This window comes from Chiloscyllium plagiosum, unplaced genomic scaffold (genome assembly GCF_037043375.1).
Source record: "Chiloscyllium plagiosum isolate Xiang-an unplaced genomic scaffold, Cpla_swu_hap1 HiC_scaffold_3, whole genome shotgun sequence".
In the NCBI taxonomy this organism is placed as follows: domain Eukaryota; kingdom Metazoa; phylum Chordata; class Chondrichthyes; order Orectolobiformes; family Hemiscylliidae; genus Chiloscyllium; species Chiloscyllium plagiosum.
The window spans coordinates 94,428,230-94,448,983 of record NW_028270141.1 but is presented as its reverse complement, the minus strand read 5'-3'; the positions used below and the strand labels follow the sequence as shown (position 1 = coordinate 94,448,983).

At 41.7% G+C, this 20,754-nt stretch overlaps 1 protein-coding gene and 1 non-coding gene across 2 annotated transcripts in view; both read left to right on the top strand.

Annotated features, from left to right (window-relative positions):
• faxcb (failed axon connections homolog, metaxin like GST domain containing b) overlaps nucleotides 1–20,754 on the top strand; it is a 67,978-nt gene that overhangs the window by 18,871 nt on the left and 28,353 nt on the right. Inside the window, exon 3 of the mRNA XM_043685561.2 lies at nucleotides 12,403–12,599. Coding sequence (XP_043541496.1) covers nucleotides 12,403–12,599 — 197 coding nt within the window. The remainder of the gene's footprint in view (nucleotides 1–12,402; nucleotides 12,600–20,754) is intronic.
• Nucleotides 1,762–1,833, top strand: trnag-ucc (transfer RNA glycine (anticodon UCC)). The gene has a single exon. It is a non-coding gene; the product is annotated as a tRNA-Gly (tRNA).

Below are 20,754 nucleotides of genomic sequence, written 5' to 3'. Positions count from 1 at the left end.
CAGCACCTTGTTTGTAGTGAACACCATGAATATCAGTACTGCATAGTAGCAGCATGAAGCAGCTAGCTTCACCTGTTTTTTCATTTTGCGGGATGTGGGTATCGCTGGCTGTGCCAGCATTTATTACAGTTGCCCTTGAGAAGGTGGTGGTGAGCTGCCTTTTTGAACCACTGCTGTGAGTTGACCCACAATGCCACTAGGGAGGGAATTCCAGGATTTTAACCCAGTGACAGTGAAGAAACAGCAATATATTTCCAAGTCAAGATGGTAAATGACTTGGGGGGGAACTTGAAGGTGGTGGTGTTCCCAAATATCTGCTACTCTTGTCCTTCTACATGGAAGTGTTTGTGGGTTTGGAAGGTGCCGTCTGAGGATTTTTGGTGAATTTATGCTGTGCATCTTGTAGGTAGTACACACTACTGTTAATGAGCATCAGTGGTGGAGAGAGTGAATACTTGTGCATGTAGTGCCAATCAAGCGGGCTACCTTGTCCTGAATGGTGTCAAGCTTTTTGTATATTGTTGGGGCTGAACTCATCTAGGCAAGTGGGAAGTATTTCATCACACTCCTGACTTGTGCCTTGTAGATGGTGGACAGGCTTTGGAGAGTCAGGAGGTGAGTTACTTGCTGCAGTATTCCTAGCTTCTGACCTGCTCTTGTAGCCACTGTGCTTATGTGGTGAGTCCAGTTGAGTTTCTGGTCAATGATACCTCCCAGGATGTTGATAGTGGGCCATTCAGTGACAGTAACACCGTTCAATGCCAAGGGATGGTGGTTAGATTGTCTCTTATTCATGATGGTCAGAGCTTGGCATTTGTGTGGCATGAATGTTACTTGTCACTTGGTGGCCCAAGCCTGGATTTTGTCCAGATCTTGTTGCATTTGGACATGGACTGCTTCAGTGTCTGAGGTGTTGCAAATGGTGCTGAACATTGTGTAATCATTGGCGAACATCCCCACTTCTGACCTTATAATGGAGGGAAGGTCATTGATGAAGCAGCTGAAGATTGTTGGGCTGAGGACATTTGCCATAACTTACATGAGGGGAATCTGAGGCACATTCCGGCATGAAAGTGGTGTCCTTGGGCTTGTTCATGAGTTTGTGTGATATACAAAACATAAGTCAGAGTTGTGATGGGAGGGTATCTACTTCCCTGGATAGGTACAGTTCCAACAACACTCAAAAACCTTGACTTCATTCAGGATTACCTGGCCCGATTAATTGGCCCTTCATTCATCACCCTCAGCATTCACTCCCTTCATCACCAAAGCAAAGTGGCAGCAGTGTATGTTAAATGTAGATCTCTATAAGTCTGAATGGGTTAATACAATGGAGTGCAATAAACATCACCCAATGGGATAATATCATCTGGGCTTGAAGGCAGGATAGCTTTACATCTTGAAAAAATAAAACCTAACAACCAGATTCTCCTCACAATCTCTCTAACAAAATCTTTTGTATCGATGTAATCTTAACTAGTTGCTAATGTGCAATAAAATACTTCCTAATAATTACAAAAGCCTATTCTAGTTAGACTAATTAATAATTTACCTTTGCCATACTAGACCAAACAGGATGTAGATCCTTACATTTAAGAGGATGGTGGCAGCCAAGCTACTACATGGTGAGGTTCCGATTCTGTCTAGCTGCACATGTAACACGGTGAGCTTTCTGTCAGCTGTACATACAGTAGTGTGATGTGTCTCCAAATTGCACTGCAGCAACTCACCAGACTCACATAAGACTCCTTCAACAGCCGGGTGATGGTGGTATAGTGGTGAGCATAGCTGCCTTCCAAGCAGTTGACCTGGGTTCGATTCCCAGCCATCGCAGTGTTGTGATTTCTAAACTGTCTTTTAATGGGTGGCACAGTGGTTAGCACTACTGCCTCACAGTGCCAGAGACCTGGGTTCAATTCCCACCTCAGACGACTGACTGTGTGGAGTTTGCACATTCTCCCCGTGTCTGTGTGGGTTTCCTCCGGGTGCTCTGGTTTCCTCCCACAGTCCAAGAACGTGCAGGTTGGGTGAATTGGCCAGGCTAAATTGCCCGCAGTGTTAGGTGTAGGGGTAAATGTAGGGGATTGAGTCTGGGTGGGTTGCTCTTTGGTGGGTCAGTGTGGACTTGTTGGGCCGAAAGGCCTGTTTCCACACTGTAAGTAATCTAATCTAATCTAAAAAATCTAATCAGCACCTTGTATGCCCATAATCTCTAACACCTACAAAGGGCAGTAGAAACAAAACTCCATCACCTAGAAGTTCCCATCTGAGCCACCCAGCATCCTGTGCAGAACTATATCACTGTACCTTCATGGTCATTGAGTCAAAATCCTGCTACAGCACAGTAGCTACAATGTAAGGACCACAGCAGTTCATGATGGCAGCTCACCACTGCCTTTTCAATGGCAATTAGGGATGGGCAATAAATTTTGGCTTTGCCAGCAATGTCAATATTGCATGAATAAACATTTGAAAGAAAGGAATTTGGTGCAAGCTAGGATTCAGTCTATAGGTCTTAGGAAAGTCTGACGTACACTGAATTTGGAAGATGAGTAGTTAGGCAGGAGCGCATTCAAGTAGTTGAATCAGATTTGAGAAAAGCATGGACATGGATTACAGCAGTGCACAGGGATGGTGACCAATACAGGGCATTCTGCTATAATCTAGGTTTCATCAGCACGACTTGACTATAACGTGATTGACAAATTGTGGATGTTGTTTGGATACCATGAACTTTCTATTGAACAGGTACAGCAATTTTCTATGAGTGATCTTATACAGCACGATTTTCTACAGTGGTTTACCAGAGCGTGATTTTCTCTGGTGCAAGGCTACAAAGGAACACAACTGTCATGTTATACCAAAATGACCTGTATTGTCAATATGACAAATGGCGGAGCTTGGTACCCAGAGCAGGTTTGCGGTAGACCTCAGTGAGGACTCGGGTTGTGGAGGTGAGGTCGGCACAGTTTGGAGGCAAGGCCTGGTGCAGTCCGGAGGCAAGGCCCAGTGCAGTCTGGAGGTGAGGCCAGGTGCAGTCTGGAGGCATGGTCTGGTGAGGTATGGACGTGAGTGATGGTGAGGTCTGGAGGTGATGCCAGGTGCAGTCTGGAGGTGAGGTCAGGTACAATCTGGAGGAAAGGCCGTGCAGTCTGGAGGAAAGGCCCGGTGATGTCTGGAAGCGAGGCTAGATGTGGTCTGGAGGCGAGGCCAGGTGCAGTCTGGAGGCAAGGCCAGATGCAGTTTGGGAGTGAGGCCTGGTGCGGTCTGGAGGCGAGGCCGGATGCAGTTTGGGGGTGAGACCTGGTGCAGTCTGGAGGCGAGGCCGGATGCGGTCTGGAGGTGAGGCCTGGTTCGGTCTGGAGGTGAGGCCTGGTGCGGTCTGGAGGCGAGGCCGGATGCGGTCTGGAGATGAAGCCTCGTGCGGTCTGGAGGCGAGGCCTCCTGCGGTCTGGAGGCGAGGTGCGGTGCAGTCTGGAAGTGAGGCCTGGTGGGATGTGGAGGTGAGGCCGGGTGCGGTCTGGAGGCGGGGGCAGATGCAGTTTGGGGGTGAGACTTGGTGCGGTCTGGAGGCGAGACTGGATGCAGTTTAGGGGTGAGGCCTGTTGCAGTCTGGAGGCGAGGCCTGATGCGGTCTGGAGATGAAGCCTGATGCGAGGCTGGATGCGGTCTGGAGGCGAAGTGTGGTGCAGTCTGGAAGTGAGGCCTGGTGGGATGTGGAGATGAGGACTGGTGCGGTCTGGAGGCGAGGCCAAGTGTGGTCGGGAGGTGAGGCCGGATGCAGTTTGGGGGTGAGGCCTGATGCAGTCTAGAGGCAAGGCCTCCTGCGGTCTGGAGGCGAGGTGCGATGCGGTCTGGAGGCGAGGTGCGATGCAGTCTGCAAGTGAGGCCTGGTGTGGTGTGGAGGTGAGGCCGGGAATGGTCTGGAGGCGAGGCCTAAGATGGTCTGGAGGCGAGGCCTCCTGCAGTCTGGAGGTGAGTTGCGGTGCAGACTGGAAGTGGGGCCTGGTGCAGTGAGGAGGTGAGGCTGGGTGCGTTCTGGAGGTGAGGTGCGGTACAGTCTGGAGGTGAGGCCGGGTGCAGTGTGGAGGTGATGCCCGGCACGGACTGGAGGCGAGGCCTGTCATCGACTGGAGGTGAGGTAAAAACAATGACTGCAGATGCTGGAAACCAGATTCTGGATTAGTGGTGCTGGAAGAGCACAGCAGTTCAGGCAGCATCCAAGGAGGTGAGGCCTGGCACGGACTGGAGGCAAGGCCCAGTGTGGACTAGAGGCAAGACTTGACATGTTCAGCTTAAAGGACTGTAATGCTTAACCTTATTTATTTCTTTATTTTTCTAATTTATTCGTAAGATCATGTACTTAAGTATCTTTGTACCTAAGATGGTGCTGTAAGTGGTGACTTTGTAAACTTTTCACTACACTTGTGTGAGTACATGCGACAATACACCTAATTCTAACTCTAATTCTGATTAGAGGAAACGTGGTGGCAGAGAAGGTACAGAGTCTAAAATGGAAAAGAGTGACTGAAGTGATATGTCAGAAGATGAGACTATGGAATTAATGATGGGAGACAATGAAATGACAAAAGTGTTGAACAAGTATTTTTGTCTAGAATATTTGAAAATCAAGAGACAGAGGGGCAAAAGAGAAGGAGGAACTCAAAACAGCCACAATCACTAGGGAACTGGGAAATGATATTGGAATGTAGAAGTGGATGTGAACAGAGAGATATTTAAGGAAATGTCCAGAGATACTCTTATCTGATATTGACGTGATAGCTACAGAGAAGCTAAGTGAGATGGCAAGGTGAGAGAAGAAGGTAAAGGAGGCCAGTCAATGTGGGAGAGAGAAAAGAAGCTGAGACCAGATGCAAGTTGAAAGTGTTGAGAAGTCATTCAGCTCAGAGACTGAAAGAGGAGGAAAAAAGTAAGGTATTCAGTGAGAATTTGGTGAGTGACAAAGAGTAAGGATCTTAAAGGAGGGATGAGGGAGGTGAAATAAGGTGTTTACTGGGAAAGAAGATGCCTGAGGACAGATCAAGATAGGATTTGATGATCAGAGTTGCAACACCATTGTTGGTGTGGATGAACCAGCTGGTAGAAGCGGAACAGATATCAGTGAAGGAGCAGACATCATTATCCATCTTTTGCAGCAGTATACTTGAAAAATTCTGGGCAGCATATGTTCGGAAGATTGTGAAGCCTTCAGAAAGGGTGCAGAAAAGTTGAGAATGAGTCCGGGATAAAGGACTTATATAATGTGGATAGACTGGAGAAACTGAAGCTGTTCTCTATGGAGAAGAGAAAATTGAGAGGAGATTTGATGGATTTGTTCAAAATCATGATGGGTGTAAACAGGTCAGAGGAAAAGGACTGTTCCTTTTGGTGGAAACTTTGGAAACTGAAATTCACTAATTTAAGGTGGTTGAGAAAAGAACCAAACACAATACAAGGAACATCCTTTACAGAGCATTTGGTCAGGATCTGGAATCACTGCCTGAGAATGGACACAGATTCGTTTGTGGCTCTCAGAAGTGAATAGAATAAAGAACTGATGGAAATGTATTTGCATGAAAACAGGGTTTAGATCTAACGGAGCTAGCCTTGTAGAGAGCTGGTACAGATACCACGGCTGAATGGCCTCCTTCTGTTCTGGAACCAGCCAATGGTTCTATGTTTCACCAGTCATTCTATCATTTTCTGGATTTAAAGCTTCAGAAAAAAGAAACTGTTGACTCTCTGCCAATGTATTTCTGCAGCTTTGCAGGAAGTGCAGTAGAAACCTTATTCTGTGTACGGAGACAAAAAGTCCAAGGGATTTCAAAGCCCATGCTTTTTTGCACATTACCTCTTTTATGAGAAAGTAAACATCGCCTTTTTGAACTTCAAAACTCCTCTTATCGCTGAAGACATGTTCTGATCAGATCTGCTGTTGGTATTATTCAATGGTGACAAACAGGCTTGGCAAAACCCATCACTGGATCTTTGCCACTCACTAGTAATTATATCTAGCAAGGTATTGAAAGCCACATATTCAGCTCTAGGTCAAATGTGCAGGATTATGAGGTTATTATAGTTCATTCAAATATAGATCCTAATCTAACCTGATTCGATTCAGCTTTTTGCTGCTCTGTTTCAAGGAAAAATTGGTTGGTGCTGCCACTGAATATTTATAACCATATGAAAACTATGAGTAAGAGAAGACCAGCTGGTGCTTCAGCCTGCCATATACTCACAATGACTGGAATATTACGATAAGACATGTTCACTCAATCTAACCCCTGTCACCCAAAACCATATATTCGCCCGGGAGAGACAAAAAGAGGGACCAAAAGCAAAATAAAGGAAACAGAGCTGTTGCAAAATTGCTCACTCCCTGATTCGACCAGGTGTCAAAACCACTTGCTTGTAGGAATGTCCTTTTACTGACTGCTAAGCCCTCATCCCAACTATCCAGCCCCATGACTCTCAATCCGCTCACCAATTCTGGAGACTCCTCCTGTCTATTGAGCTTCGCCATCCACTTATCCAGGTCCCACTTGACTTTCAAATCCCCCACTCGACTATCTGCCCCCACCTGATTCTCAATCCCCTTATCGGACTCTTCCTGAGCCCTCCAATATTTCTCTGCTCATTGTGCTTTGCTTTGGAAGTAACATAATAAATTGCAGCTGGCAAGGGCTTCTTGTCAGGTTCAGAAACATTTTAACAGCACTTCATTTGGTATTGACATTTAGTTCCCAGCACTGTGCCTCCCACTTCTTGGTACAGTTCAAGTTAGCATAAATCTACCATATGTGCTGACTTTAAAATCATTCAGCATAATTTTCTTAAGCTCCAGTGAAGGCCATTAAAACTGAAGCATAAAATGTGAGCACTGCTGGAAATGACAAACATTATTTCTGATAAAATATGCAAACAAATTCATTGAACCATTTACACCAGGAGCTCTTAAGGTTTGTGAACACTTTGGAGTCAATAAAAAGGTTTCAGGAAATCCATCAAGCCATGAGCAGCCAAGTGTAAACAAAGTTAAATATCACACAACACCAGTCCATAGTCCAACAGGTTTGTTTGAAAGTACAAGCTTTTGGAGCGCTGTTCCTTCATCAGGTAGCTAGTGGGGCAGGATCATAGGACACAGAATTTATAGTAAGAGATCAAAGTGTCATACAACTGATGCAATGTATTGTACAAACCCACTGTTCGTCTTTAATCACTTAGAATGGGGATGCAGATTTCAATTCATTAATATGTAAGTCCCTGAACTTCCTTCAAGTCCGAGATAACTTCACGTTTTATAAAAAAAAGTGACATCCTCAACTGCATTAAAGGTGTGAGGTTAGAGTCTTTCTGTATTCCAACCTTGAGTCAGACCGGTTCTATTTCCAAAGTAGGAATTTATAAAATGTCACTGCCTATAGATTGTGTAGGGTGTGAGGGCCTGACTCAAGGTTGGAATATAAACAGACTCTGTCTGGGCTGAGATGTCACCCTTTTTAATAAAACTTTGTTATCTCGGGAATGTGACTTGAAAGAAGTTCTTGGATTTACATATTAATGATTCAAAACCTGCAACCCATTCTAGGTGATCAAAGACTTAACATCAATCTAGGTTTGTTCAAAACATCACATCAGTATTGTGACATTTGAACTTTTAATTTAAATTCTGTGCCCTATGATCCTGCTTCTGATGAAGGAGCAGTGCTCCAAAAGCTTGTACTTTCAAGTAAACCTGTTGGACTGTAAACTGGTGTTGTGTGATTTTCAACTTTGTCCACCCCAGTCCAACACCAGCACCTCCACATCAAGAATAAACAAGTCCACAGGGAATTTTCTTGGCCTGGTGGGACCTCGTGTCCAGGAATAGAACAAGTCTGGTTTGTGGTATCAGTACTGAAGGAAACAGCAGATATCCTGAACCTGCGGAAAAGAGAGAAGAGGACTGGGAGAGAGGGAGAGGGTGGGAATTGCCCAGGTCCTGTGAGAAGAGTCATGATAGTAGCTTGTCCAGAACTTGTTAAAAACATGTGCAACAGCAGCATTCAAAGCAGAATCCCCTAACATTAAATGATTGGCAGATATCAAGAAAAAAAATATAAGTACACAGCATTGACTGTGAGAGGGAATGGGGTTACACTGGAAATCAGTCGTGGATAGTATTAGTCAGACTGCTTTTCTGCCTGCTTGAAATAAATATGATTATTCTAGCCTGGTGTGTACATTGCTCCCACAGCCTGGTTTCCAGAGTGTCCACACAGGTTGACCAGTCCTGAAAGCTGTGGGTAGGAAGGAGGAGCCAGTCTGATGCCACTGATAATCTGTTTTGGATATTTTCCTAACCAACCTGTTCAGAAATGTTTTTCCACATTTCTGGAGCCGGTGGGACTTGACCCAGGTCTCTTCGGTCTAAGGAAGGAATGTCAGCATTGTGCCATAAGAGCACAATTTGGTTTGAAATATATTTTCTAATCAGTCTGTTCAGAGATGTTGTCACACACCTTTGGAATGGATAAAACTTGAACCAGGGTCTCCTGGCTCAGAGTTAGGGTCACTACAACTGTGCCACCAGAATCCCCCTGTAATCTGATTTGAATGATCAAATGAGTAAGTGTTCAAATCTGTCAAGGGATTTCAGCACTCACTGGTAGATTGATTGCCTTGTAATATATATTGAACTTAATCAGCTGAGAATATGAATGAGTAAAAGGGTTCTTGGAGTATAGGGGCATTGTGGCCAATTCGGAGCCAGGAAGGCTCAAATCCCACCTGCTCCCGAGGTGTGAAATAATATCTGTAAGCAGGTTGGTTAGAAAATATTTTTTAAAAGTATGAATGAGGAAGAGGCAAGACAGCAAAAAAGGCTTTTTTTTAAAAAAAGCCCATTTTTCTCATCAACCTATCCAGAGGCATTAGTACACACCTCTGGAGTAGGTGGGAATTGAACCTAGGCTTTTTTAATCCAGGGGCATGGACTCTACCACTGTACCACAAGAGGGTGCATGATATTCCTTAGGTTCAAAGTACAGCAACTAATGCTAAGGTTAATTTAAAAAAACAAATTGAATAAAATAATAAAGTACCTCCTTAGAATTCATTAAGAATGATACTACTCTGTCTGAGGTTTTGAGTCTTTGTATCCCTGGAAAGTTGGCAGAAGAAAGGAAGATTGAAACCACCTTTTCTTGACTTTCAATAGATTGTCATAATTAAATTTTTATCGACATCTGGGAGGTTATTACTGACCAGAATGTTAACTCGAACAGCCACATAAATATTGGAACGACACGAAGAGGCCAGCGGCTGGGAATTCTGTGACAAGTAACTTACCTGTTGACACCCCAAAAAAACCTGTTTCTGCGTTTACTAGGCAACATTTTGAAATGCGTTGGAATATTTGCCTGGATAAGTATAAACCATCACTAATTAGGATATTAATTCTTTTAACTGTAGAGTTCTGATCAATTCCTACTCATCTCTGGGACATTTTCCTACTGGTGTAAATGAGTTAGGGTGCTGTCCCTTACAGCAACTCCCCTCTCTTTTCCTTAATGTTCCCTCTCCTTACTGCTCCTTGCTTTTAAGCCCACCACAGTATGGGGCTGGGCAAATTCCATCCATTGATTTTACTATTTGTAAACAGCTTACCTATGCTTAAGTTTTGAATCAGAGACATAATGTATTCAATAGATAGCCCAATCTTCCAGTTGTCCCCTTTCAGTATGTTCTGGTGGCTGAACTGCAGCTGGCTGTGTGGACCGCTGCAGAATATGATTTGCTGCATATGATGACATATTTGCTGGACATTGTGGGAGTGATATCCCTTTCAGTTATTGTATGCCTCAGGATTGATGTGTGGGGTGCCTGCAGAATGACGTGTGTAATCAGTAGCATCCCGCACAACGTGGAAGCTGAACAAAGTCAAAAGTACCATTTTTGCCTGCTGACTACTGGCAAATATGTGTTCTGCTCCCTTGGAATGTAGAAGCTCAGTCGCCTGGCTTATTCAAACTTGTATTGTATTTTCCAAAAATATACTTTAAAGATGCATCACAAACCATTTGGACTTGAAACACAATAAAATTCAGCTTGCCACCAATGTGGCATGTATTCTATAGTACCTCAATACTATTGTAATATTCCTAACATTTATAATATTCATTCCATGTCAACCATACAGCCCATGAACAAGTCATTTCAAATTGAAAATTGCAATAGAATTTTTTCTCTCAGCATAACATTTCCCATTCTGATGTACCTCAGTACAGTTTCAAATGGTGTTTCCAATATGCATTCCTTGTCAGGTATACAGCCCTATAGATTCTAGCTATTTCCCAATCAGAGATAACATTACATAGTCCGCATGAACCTAGTCCACCTGACTTTACGAAGGGGATATTGCTACTACACCATAGAAACCTCCCTATGGATTTAACACTGGCTCCAGCCACTTCGACCACAGATTTCTACATCACAAAGCTTTTTGGGCTGAATCTCAGCAAAAACGGTGTTGTCTGTCTCTAGATCTTCTCTCCATATGCACGTTCCACAAAAGGTAACTAACTGTGAGATGTTGCAAACATTTCTAACTTCAGTCTGAAAGGAGCCTAGCAATTAAGAGTTCATTGCCACAGTGACCTTCACAACCCTGAGGTTGGAAGTGTGGCTGCAGTAAGTGGCAGACTTCAGTAAGGATCTCCTGTTTGAAGTGTATGCATCTGACACACTAGCTGAAGATTTTGTTTGCATAGCCCTGCTTTAAAGATTGCTGTGCAAACTTATATTAAAAATCACACAACACAAGGTTATCGTCCAACCGGTTTAATTCGAAGCACTAGCTTTCGGAGCGCTGCTCCTTCATCAGGACACAACCATCTGATGAAGGAGCAGCGCTCCGAAAGCTAGTGCTTTCAATTAAACCTGTTGGACTATAACCTGGTGTTGTGTGATTTTTAACTTTGTCCAGCCCAGTCAAACACTGAGATCTCCAAATCAAATTTATGTTGATTCTCCAAAGACAGACTGTACCACCACCAGCTGTTAAATCTGTAATCCAAATAGGTTTCCTCATTGATATCATTGGGAAAAAAGGGTGTGGAGAGGTGGAGAATGCATGCCCCATGCAACTAATTTAATTCATATAGTTCAGCACAATCAAATTGTTTTCCCTAATGCTCCTCAATGAGGTTTAGATGGAGCAATTGTCCCCTGAACACCATGGACAGGTAGGACCTCCTGCTGAGAAGCCTTCTACCCCTTTTCCTTCTTCTGGAGAAGAAGGCCCTTGTGTGTTCAATTTGCGAGTTTAGGAAAAAGAGCATTAGTTTGCATTTTGAGCTCCAAAATGTCAATCCTGCTGTCAAATAATGCTTCCAGCAGACCCTCACCATGCATGTGCTCACACCCTCACCAGTGGAATAATGCACGCAGACTGCAGTTGTGATTTTTAACCTCTAAGATATATAGTGATAGCATACTTTTGAAAATGGTGGCTGAAATTTCTTCAACAATCTTAATCCAGAGTCTTTTGGAAATAGAATAACAAAGTTTAAAAATTAAATAATAAATGATGCGGCTGGTTAACTCAGCTGCCTAGCTAGTTAGTGTATACTTCAGTATAATGCCAGCAGTGCAGATGTAGACTAAGGACTTGCCTCCTCATGTTGTCTCTGAAAGTGGAAGGTAATGGCAAGCTACTCCTGACAAAAAAAAACTGCAGGAAACAGCTCAGGTTGAAGCATCAGCAGATAATGAGCCAAGGACCTGTCTTCAGGCAAAGCACACATGACAATTAATGAATGGTATATACAGTGACCAGTATTTCTTGGTGACTGTACGTCTGTGATTGACTAGCTACAGTTGAACTGTTGCCAGGATTCATTGAATTAGAACTATATTTGATTAAGTTTAAGTTCTTGTCATTGGATGGGTGTTTACACAAATTGTGGTAATGTTGATGTTACAAAATATAAACATTTTCCATTTTTACAGCACACTTTAACATCAAACATTCAAGAGTAGCTACAGGATGTAAAGATATAGTGGATTGATTTTCGCATTCATTCTGTTGGCAGGAAGCTTATGCTTCCAAAAGTGAAAAATGGAAAATTAGCTGCCCAAATTCCAGGCAATGAGCAGAACTACCTGCTGCCAATGCAATGTTTAATGATTATCCTTGCAAAATAAGCTCCTATGTTTCTGTGCCAGCAGCTCTGCAGGCCTTTCAAGTACTTGTTTAGTATTGTTTTTCTAAGCAACTTGATGTGAACCTATGAGAATATATTTAGACAAATGTGAACATATAAAATTATTCTTTCCTTTTATCTAAAATGCTAATACAAAGAGGTGTGTGTGGAGCAATTTATTTTTTCCTAAAATGCTTTTCTGGTTTTCTTTTAGAATTACTTTGATGGCAAACTCTCTCCTCAAGGAAAGATGCCATGGATTGAATATAATCATCAAAAGGTATCAGGGACAGAGTTCATTATTGACTTTCTTCAAGAAAAACTGGGAGTTAATCTAAATAAACATCTGGATTCCAGGGAAAGAGCTGTCTCAAGGGCTATTACAAAAATGATGGAAGAACACTTCTATTGGTAAGTTGGTGAAAGCTTGCTGAACACAGAATAAAAAGGTCTCATGATTGCTGTGTTACAAAAACATGCAGTATATGTATTATTTTGTTTATTGTTAAGAATTAGCAAGATCAAATCATCATCTATTTCAGAATGCTTTGTCATTTTGAACATTAGATGAGGAAACTATATCTCCAAATTTCCAGATGACAGAAGACTTGATGGGAGGGTGAGCTATGAGGACAATGCAGAGATACTTCATTGTGATTTGGACAGGCTGAGTGGATGAAAAAATGCATGACAGGTCAAGTATAATGTGGATAAATGTGAGGTTATTCACTTTGATAGCAAAAACAAAACAAAAGGCACCATCTGAATGGAGATAGATTGGGAAAGGAGTAGGTGCAACGAGACTTGGATGTCTTTCAGTCCTTGAAAGTAAGTCGTGGGTGCAGCAGATGGCGAAGAAGGCAAATGATATGTTGGCCTTCATAGCAAGAGAATTCAAGAACAGGAGCAGGGATGTCTTGCTGCAATTGTACAGGGCTGTAGTGAGACCATGTCGGGAGTATTGTGTGTAATTTTGGTCTCCTTATCTGATGATGAATATTCTAACTATAGAGGGAGTGCAACAGATGTCTACTAGACAGATTCCTGGGATGGCAGGATTGATATATGAAGAGAGACTGGATCAGTTAGAACTAGAGTTTCAAAACGTGAGGGGGAATTTCATAGAAACCTATAAATTTCTAACAAGATTGGACAGGGTAACTGCAGGAAAGATGTTCTGACCAAGGAGTCAGAATCAGGGGTCTCAGCCTAAGGATACAGGGTAGGCCATTTAAGACTGAGATGAGTAAAATTCACATCACCCAGAGAATCGTAAGCAGCTGAAATCAAAACATTGAATATTTCCAAGAAGGATATAGATATAGTTTTTAGGGCTAAAGGCATCAAAGAGTATGGGGAGAAAGCTGGAGCAGGTACTGAGTTGGATGATCAGCCATGATCATATTGAATGGCAGAGCAGTCTTGAAGGGCACATGGCCCACTCTGGCTTTTACTTTCTATGTTTCTATGTTTCATAGCAGCTTCCTCCTTTCCTGATCTTCTTTAATTGCATGATCCTCTGCTATTCTGCTATGTACTTCCATCCTCCAGACTCAGTTTTTGTTTCATTGGCTTATCTCATTCCTACTCCTTTTTTGTCTTCAGACCATCATCCCTGTTGTCATTTAAACAATTCTGTTTGTTCTGCTGTCAGAGAAGTTTCTCTTGTTCTTTTTTCTTCCCACTGCTCTTGACATCCATCTTTTCTTTGGTCCTGTACTTGCTTGAAAACTGCCTACTTCTCATTTCAGTCCCAGTTCTGATAAAAGGTCAATACTGCAGAAGGATTGGAGAGGCAGAGGAAATGCTGACGTGACCTAAAATGCAAATCTGGTTTATGAAGAAAATATTGGCAAGTGATATCAGAGAATGCTCAAAGCTATTTTCTATGTATGTAAAAAGCTGGAGGAGACTAACTAAAGATAGAGTAGGACTTACTAGAAACCAAGAAAATAATGACTATGGAGGCAGCAAACTTGAAAATAATCACTAATGAATATTTTGCATGCATCAGTACAACAGTGGGTTGGCACAAACATTTTAGGTAAGGAGGAGGATTGTGAAACATTGGATCAGTAAGCATAGTTGAAAACTGTGGCCCTAGAAAAACACAGCAGGTCAGGCAGCATCTGAGGAGTAGGAGAGTCGATGTTTAGGACATAAACCCTTCATCAGAAATAGTGAGAGTGGAAGTATTGATGTGCTGAGCATCTTTAATAAATTACCAGACTGAAAAGCATGTATCCAGGCTGCTCATAGAAGCAAGTAAATAAATTTACCAAGCCTCTGTGTTAGAGATGGGTTACTGGAGGGCTGGAGGACTGTTGATGTTGTAAAATTGCTTTAGAAAGGTAAGAATATATAGGGGGGGGGGTAATTACAAGTAGTCAGTCTAACCTCAGTGATTAGAAAATTATTGGCTAAAATTTTGAGGTACAGAATGAATTATCATTAGAAAGGCACAGAGGTGACATAATTAAAATATAAAAGATCCTGAAGGACCTTTATTGTGTTGATTTGGAAAGAATGTTTCTTCTTCTGGGAGAAGCTAGAACTCGGGGTCATTGTTTAAAAATAAAGAATTGCCCAGCTAAGACAGAGATGAGGAGAAAAGGTTTCTCTCAGAGGATTTTGTGTTTTTGAAATCCCTTTCCTCAAGTGGATGAGGAATCATTAAATATTTTTCAGGCATACAGATTCTTGATTACTAAGGAGATTGGGGTTATGCAGGAATGTAGAATCCAAGTTAAAATCAGAAGCTGCAATCTTGCTGAATGGTGGAGTAGGCTCCAAGGGCCTTGTTCAGATGTCTGTTTCCTGTTTGCAAAATTGCTCATTAGCTATGGAATATCACGTGATGAAACTGCCGGAATTCTGACAGATGATCTATGTTTGTTCATTCTGTAGTGTTCCGCTGACTAAAGTGCAGTTAAGGGCAACACTGGAGCAACTGGGTTTTAATTTGCTTGTAAAGTGGATTTTTTTTGTATTTCTCAGGAAAATTGAAAACCAATTCTGGTATCTTGTGCAAAACAGCCTTGGATTATTTTTTGCACAAAATGATATGTTTGACAGAGTGGGGAGCTGACATCTCTGAGTTTAGCTTAATTCACTCATTAATTTGTGCCACCTGTGCAGCTGAAGTGTTGTGTACTGAAAGGTTTAGGGGCTAAATACCTGTAAACCAAAACAATGAAACATTCTCTTTCAACGGTCCAATGATGATGTTGGTATTTTAAGGATTTACAAAGCCCATATGAAGACAGGAGGACACAAACTGATTGATGAAGTCATAAGTAGAGCCAGTGCAATGTTGAGGCAAAAGGATTTCAACTTCAGCTTCATGTGAACAATCTTAGCTGCTTATACCATTTAGTAACTCTTTAGATTGTACAAAAACATGCATCAACCGTTTAGCCCAAGAATGAGCAAAGATTTTATCAGCATAAAATATGTGGGATATACTAGGAACAGTCAGCATGGTTGATGGATTTCTATGATGTAGATGAAAAAGACAGTGACAACCATTTGTCTGAAGCTGCAAAGAGAACAAGAGCTGGGAACATGATAAATCCAGTGAAACGCACGATGACGTTTAGAGAATGCCAGTTCTTCTGAATTGTGATGGAGTCAAGCCAAGTTCGGAAAAAAAAATCACAGGTAGCTCTGAGACAGAAAGTCTAAGGGATAAAAACAACTAGGATAGTTTATTTGGCTTGATCAAGTACACAGATGATCTGGCTTCGCATTCTTTTATGCTTCACATGTTAGAACACGTAGCAAATTTACTGAGCTAACGAGAGAAAATGTTGAGCACCAGTAATTAGTGACATTTGGGAGGAGTTTCTGCAAACTCAATAAAGTTACAGGCAAAAAGCCAAGTCTGACACTCTTCAGGGAGATGCTACTCCTGAAAACTTGGAGCAACTTTGGTACAAGAGGGAAAACCAATAATATTCACGTTAAAAGCTCTAATATCAGCTGAAACCAGATATGTTAAGACAGAAGAAGAGCTGTTGGCATTCAAGTATGGATGAGAAAAATTCATACATATTTCTGTCGATGAGTGTTCATTAATCAGACTGATCAGCATCCACTCAAACAGATGTACTAGTTTAACTCACCAGATCCAGAATAATTGAACTCAGAGATGCAGGATGTACTTGACGGCTACATGGAAATGGAGAAGTCGAAACTCAGAGGCAGACTATCTGTGTACAAGATAGACATCCACAAGAGATCAGAAGAATGATGTCTACATACAATGTAAGTTGAAATACAGAAATACAACAGAAAGAAGAGCTGATTGCTATTGAAGTACCACCCAGAGTAAGCCATACTGTCGGAGCTGATTACTTACCCTACACACAATTAAGAATGATACTATTTCTCATTCTTGAAAGTTATTATTCTAAGTTCCCATTCAACAGGAAGATGAAATGTTTGAGCGTTACAATAAACATCTCAGCAGTATGCGTACTGTTTGCTGAACAAGGAATTCCTGAAAGAGCAATAGGTGGCAATGAAACTCAATTAATCTCCAGGAAATATAAGGAATTTGCTGTACAGTAGGAGTTCAACATCATATTTACCTCTGAGAACATGGATTTATAGAAAGACATGGCAAGATGGTCAAGACAACATTTGTGAAAGAAAACCCACACATTGCCTCCCTGCCGGGCTGAGCTGCAACTTTCAAAGTTGACATAAAATCATTCACTGAGTTTCTCAATGGCAGAAAGTACGAGATAACTTCGCCAAGCGAGGTATGGCCTCCAAATGACTAAGAGAACTATGAAACACTTACTGATGCATAGATAAGAAGAGGTTAACACTTCAACAAACATGTAAAATCCTTTCCAATGTTGTTGAGATGACAAAGTGTGCATGGGAATTATCCAACGGTGAAAAGCTGCAATCTAGTAACAGTTGTGAAACAAAGATTCCACAGTTCTTTTTAATCATTGTGACTGGGATAGTAAGCAAATGAAAAGAAACAGAGTGAGTTCATTTTTTTTATAGATATTTTTATTAGAAATTTAACATTTTTACAAGTTTACAAAAATAAACAAAACTCTCAGATATAAACATTGATAAAAATTAGCTCAAATATACAATAGCCAAAATTTAACAAAAAAAAACACAACAACAGAAAAGAACCGAAAAAAATAAAAAAAAATAAACAAAACTCAACTATCTACTAATCTAACCTACAACTAACCAGGGTGTATATTTAAGTCTCTTACATGCTCGGGATGTGTTAGCATCAGATATAATAAAACCCGTATTCGTGCGGGATTCCTCCCCCGAGGGGCCCCGGACCAGCCAGGTTTGTAATCTCAATTAAATAAAAGCCCTTGTTAGGAGAGCCGAAATATCTGTATTTATGTAATTCAAAAAGGGCTGCCATATTATATAAAATAATTCGGTCTTTCGGTGCACCATATTTGTAAGGAAGTCAAGGGGAATACATTCCATAATTAGTCTGTGCCAATTTGAAAGTCCAGGGGGGCCCTCAACCGCCCAGTTCACCAAAATATTTTTCCTTGCACAGAAAGAAAGAATAGAAAATAGTCTCTTCCTGTACGTGTCCAGGGAGGGAAAGTTTGAAAAGCCCAAGAGGAGAGATACAGGGTCCACTTTAATTTCCGTTCCTAAAATTACTGTCAGGGTACTTGTTACTTTAGTCCAATATCTACGGATCTTATGACAGGTCCATAAGCAATGTACAAGAGTGCCCACCTCTATTTTGCATTTGGGACACATTGGAGATGCTCCTGCCTTAAACTTTGCCAATCGAACCGGTGCTATATGGGCCCTATGAAGTATCTTCAGCTGGATAGCCTGGGTTCTGTTACAAATAGTAATTCTTCTAGCGTTTTCCCAAATATCATTCCACGTTTCTGTGGAGATTTCTAGTCGCAGATCCTGATCCCATGTTTTAAGCAGATTATCCATATCTCCCGATACTTCATCATGTAGTAAATGATAAATAGTACTGACGGAAGATACCCCCACTGGTCGTAGGACACTACATTCTCTATCGGATTTATAAAGACTATCTAATAACGTAGTCTTCTTCTGTATATAATCTCGAATTTGGAAGTATCGAAAGAGGTCTCCATTGGGTAATCCGAATTTCTGACACAGCTGTTCGAAAGACATCAGGACCCCGTCTTTAAATAGATCCCCTAGACATGAGATACCCCTGGATCTCCAGAGTTTAAAAGTGGCATCTGTTAACCCCGGTTGGAATCCCCATGCTCCCACTATCGGTGCATAGGGGGATGTTTTATGTGAATTGCCCTCATTTTGCCGCATTATATTCCAAGCCTTGATTGTATTTAGTATTATAGGGTTTTTACAGTGATCTGTAATGATTTTCCTCTTGTCTGAGAATAAAAGGTTAACAAGTGGGTATTTTACTTGAGAAGCCTCGATGTCCAACCAGATTGATTGTGGATCAGACAAGACCCAATCAGCTATGTAACTTAATAGGGAACTTAACTGATATTTCCTAAAGTCTGGGAAGTCCAATCCACCCCTTGCCTGTGGAAGCTGTAGCTTCTTCAGCTTAATGAGGGGCCGCCTATGATTCCAGAAAAAGGAACCCAGCCAGCCATATAATTTACATAAAGCCGTCCTCGGCAGCATCACCGGAAGCATTCTTTTAGGATATAGGAGACGGGGCAGGACATTCATTTTGATTAGTGCTATTCTACCCAACCAGGAAATTGGTAGGTCTCCCCATCGCTGGAGGTCCTGCCTTATCCTTTCCAATAAATACACAAAATTAGCCTTATACAACTGACCAAATACTGGAGTAATAAAAATGCCTAAATATAAGAAGCCCTTCAGGGACCAGTGAAAGTGAAAAAGGGATCCGTCCGCTAAGCGGGGTATCATAGCAAGGCCACCCATTGGCATAGCCTCCGATTTTGAAAAATTAATTTTATAGCCTGAGAATGCACTAAATGTATTAATAACTTGGATTAAGCGAGGTATGGACATCAAAGGGTTACTGAGGAATAGAAGAACATCATCTGCATAAAGGGTAATTTTATGTTTACCTGTACCAATCCTTGGGGCCACTATATTAGGATCAGCTCGTATAGCTTCTGCTAGTGGTTCAATTATTAGCGTGAATAACAATGGCGAGAGGGGACATCCTTGACGGCAGCCCCTACCCATACTGAAGCTATCCAAACCTAATCCATTGGTAACCACCACTGCTTTTGGATCACTATACAATGTTGAGACCCATTTGGTAAACACCTGTCCAACGCCAAACCTCTCCAATGTGTAAAACAAATATGACCATTCGACCCTATCAAATGCCTTTTCCGCGTCTAATGAGACCACTACTCTTGGTATCTTTCCCTGATGACAAGCTTGAATCATATTCAGAGCCCTTCTAACATTATTGGATGATCTACGGCCCTTAATAAACCCCGTCTGATCCTCCTTTATAATATGTGGTAGTATCCTTTCTAGTCTCAGTGCTAACGTTTTAGAGAGGATTTTAAAATCTACATTTAGCAAGGATATTGGTCTGTATGATGTACAATCTTCTGGGTCCTTTCCTTTTTTAAGGATAAGAGAGATATTTGCCTCTTTTAGCGAAGGCGGGAGACAGCCCTGACTATATGCATAGTTGTACATGTCCATAAGTGGACCAGCCAGTATTTCTGTAAATTCTTTATAGAATTCAGCTTGAAAACCATCTGGGCCCGGCGCCTTACCATTTTGAAGTTGCCTAATTGCATCAACTATTTCTTGGGGTGTAAGAGGAGCATTTAGGACCGATACTTGTTCCGGAGTTAGGCCTGGAAAAGTCAATTTTTTAAAAAATGACTGCATCCTGTTCGTCCTATCTTCACAATCCTGTGATTTATATAACTCAGAATAAAATTCTCTAAAGATCGCATTAATCTTTTTGTGATCATGAGTCAAAATACCCGTACTTTCCTTGATAGACATGATAGTTTGAGGGGCCTTTTTTTTCTTTGCAAGAAATGCTAAGTATCTACCCGGTTTGTCGCCATATTCATATAACCTTTGCTTTGCAAATAATATTTCCCTCTTAGCCGTTTGAGTAAGCGTAGTGTTTAGAGCTATCCTAAGAGCTGTAATCCTTTGCAATTTAATAATAGAAGGTCTATCAGTGTATGCTGTTTCAGCTGCTTTTAAGCGAGCTTCAAGCAGACGCTGTTGTTCTCCCTTTAATTTCTTCTGGGTCGCTGAGTAGGAGATGATCAAGCCTCGCGTGTAAGCTTTGATGGTCTCCCACATCATTGACGGGTTGCTAGCTGTACCTGAATTAATTTCTAAAAAAGTTTTAAATTCTTGAGAGAAGTACTTTACAAATTTACTATCTTTCATTAGGAAGGGGTCCATACGCCAGTGCCAAGGGGATGTCCCATTGTTCCTCGCCTTAGTTTCCATATATATAGCAGCGTGGTCAGAAATTGCTATACTACCTGTTTTACAGGATGATATGGAATTTAAAAAAATCGAGGGGGCAAAAAACATATCAATTCTGGTATGACATTTATGTGGATTAGAG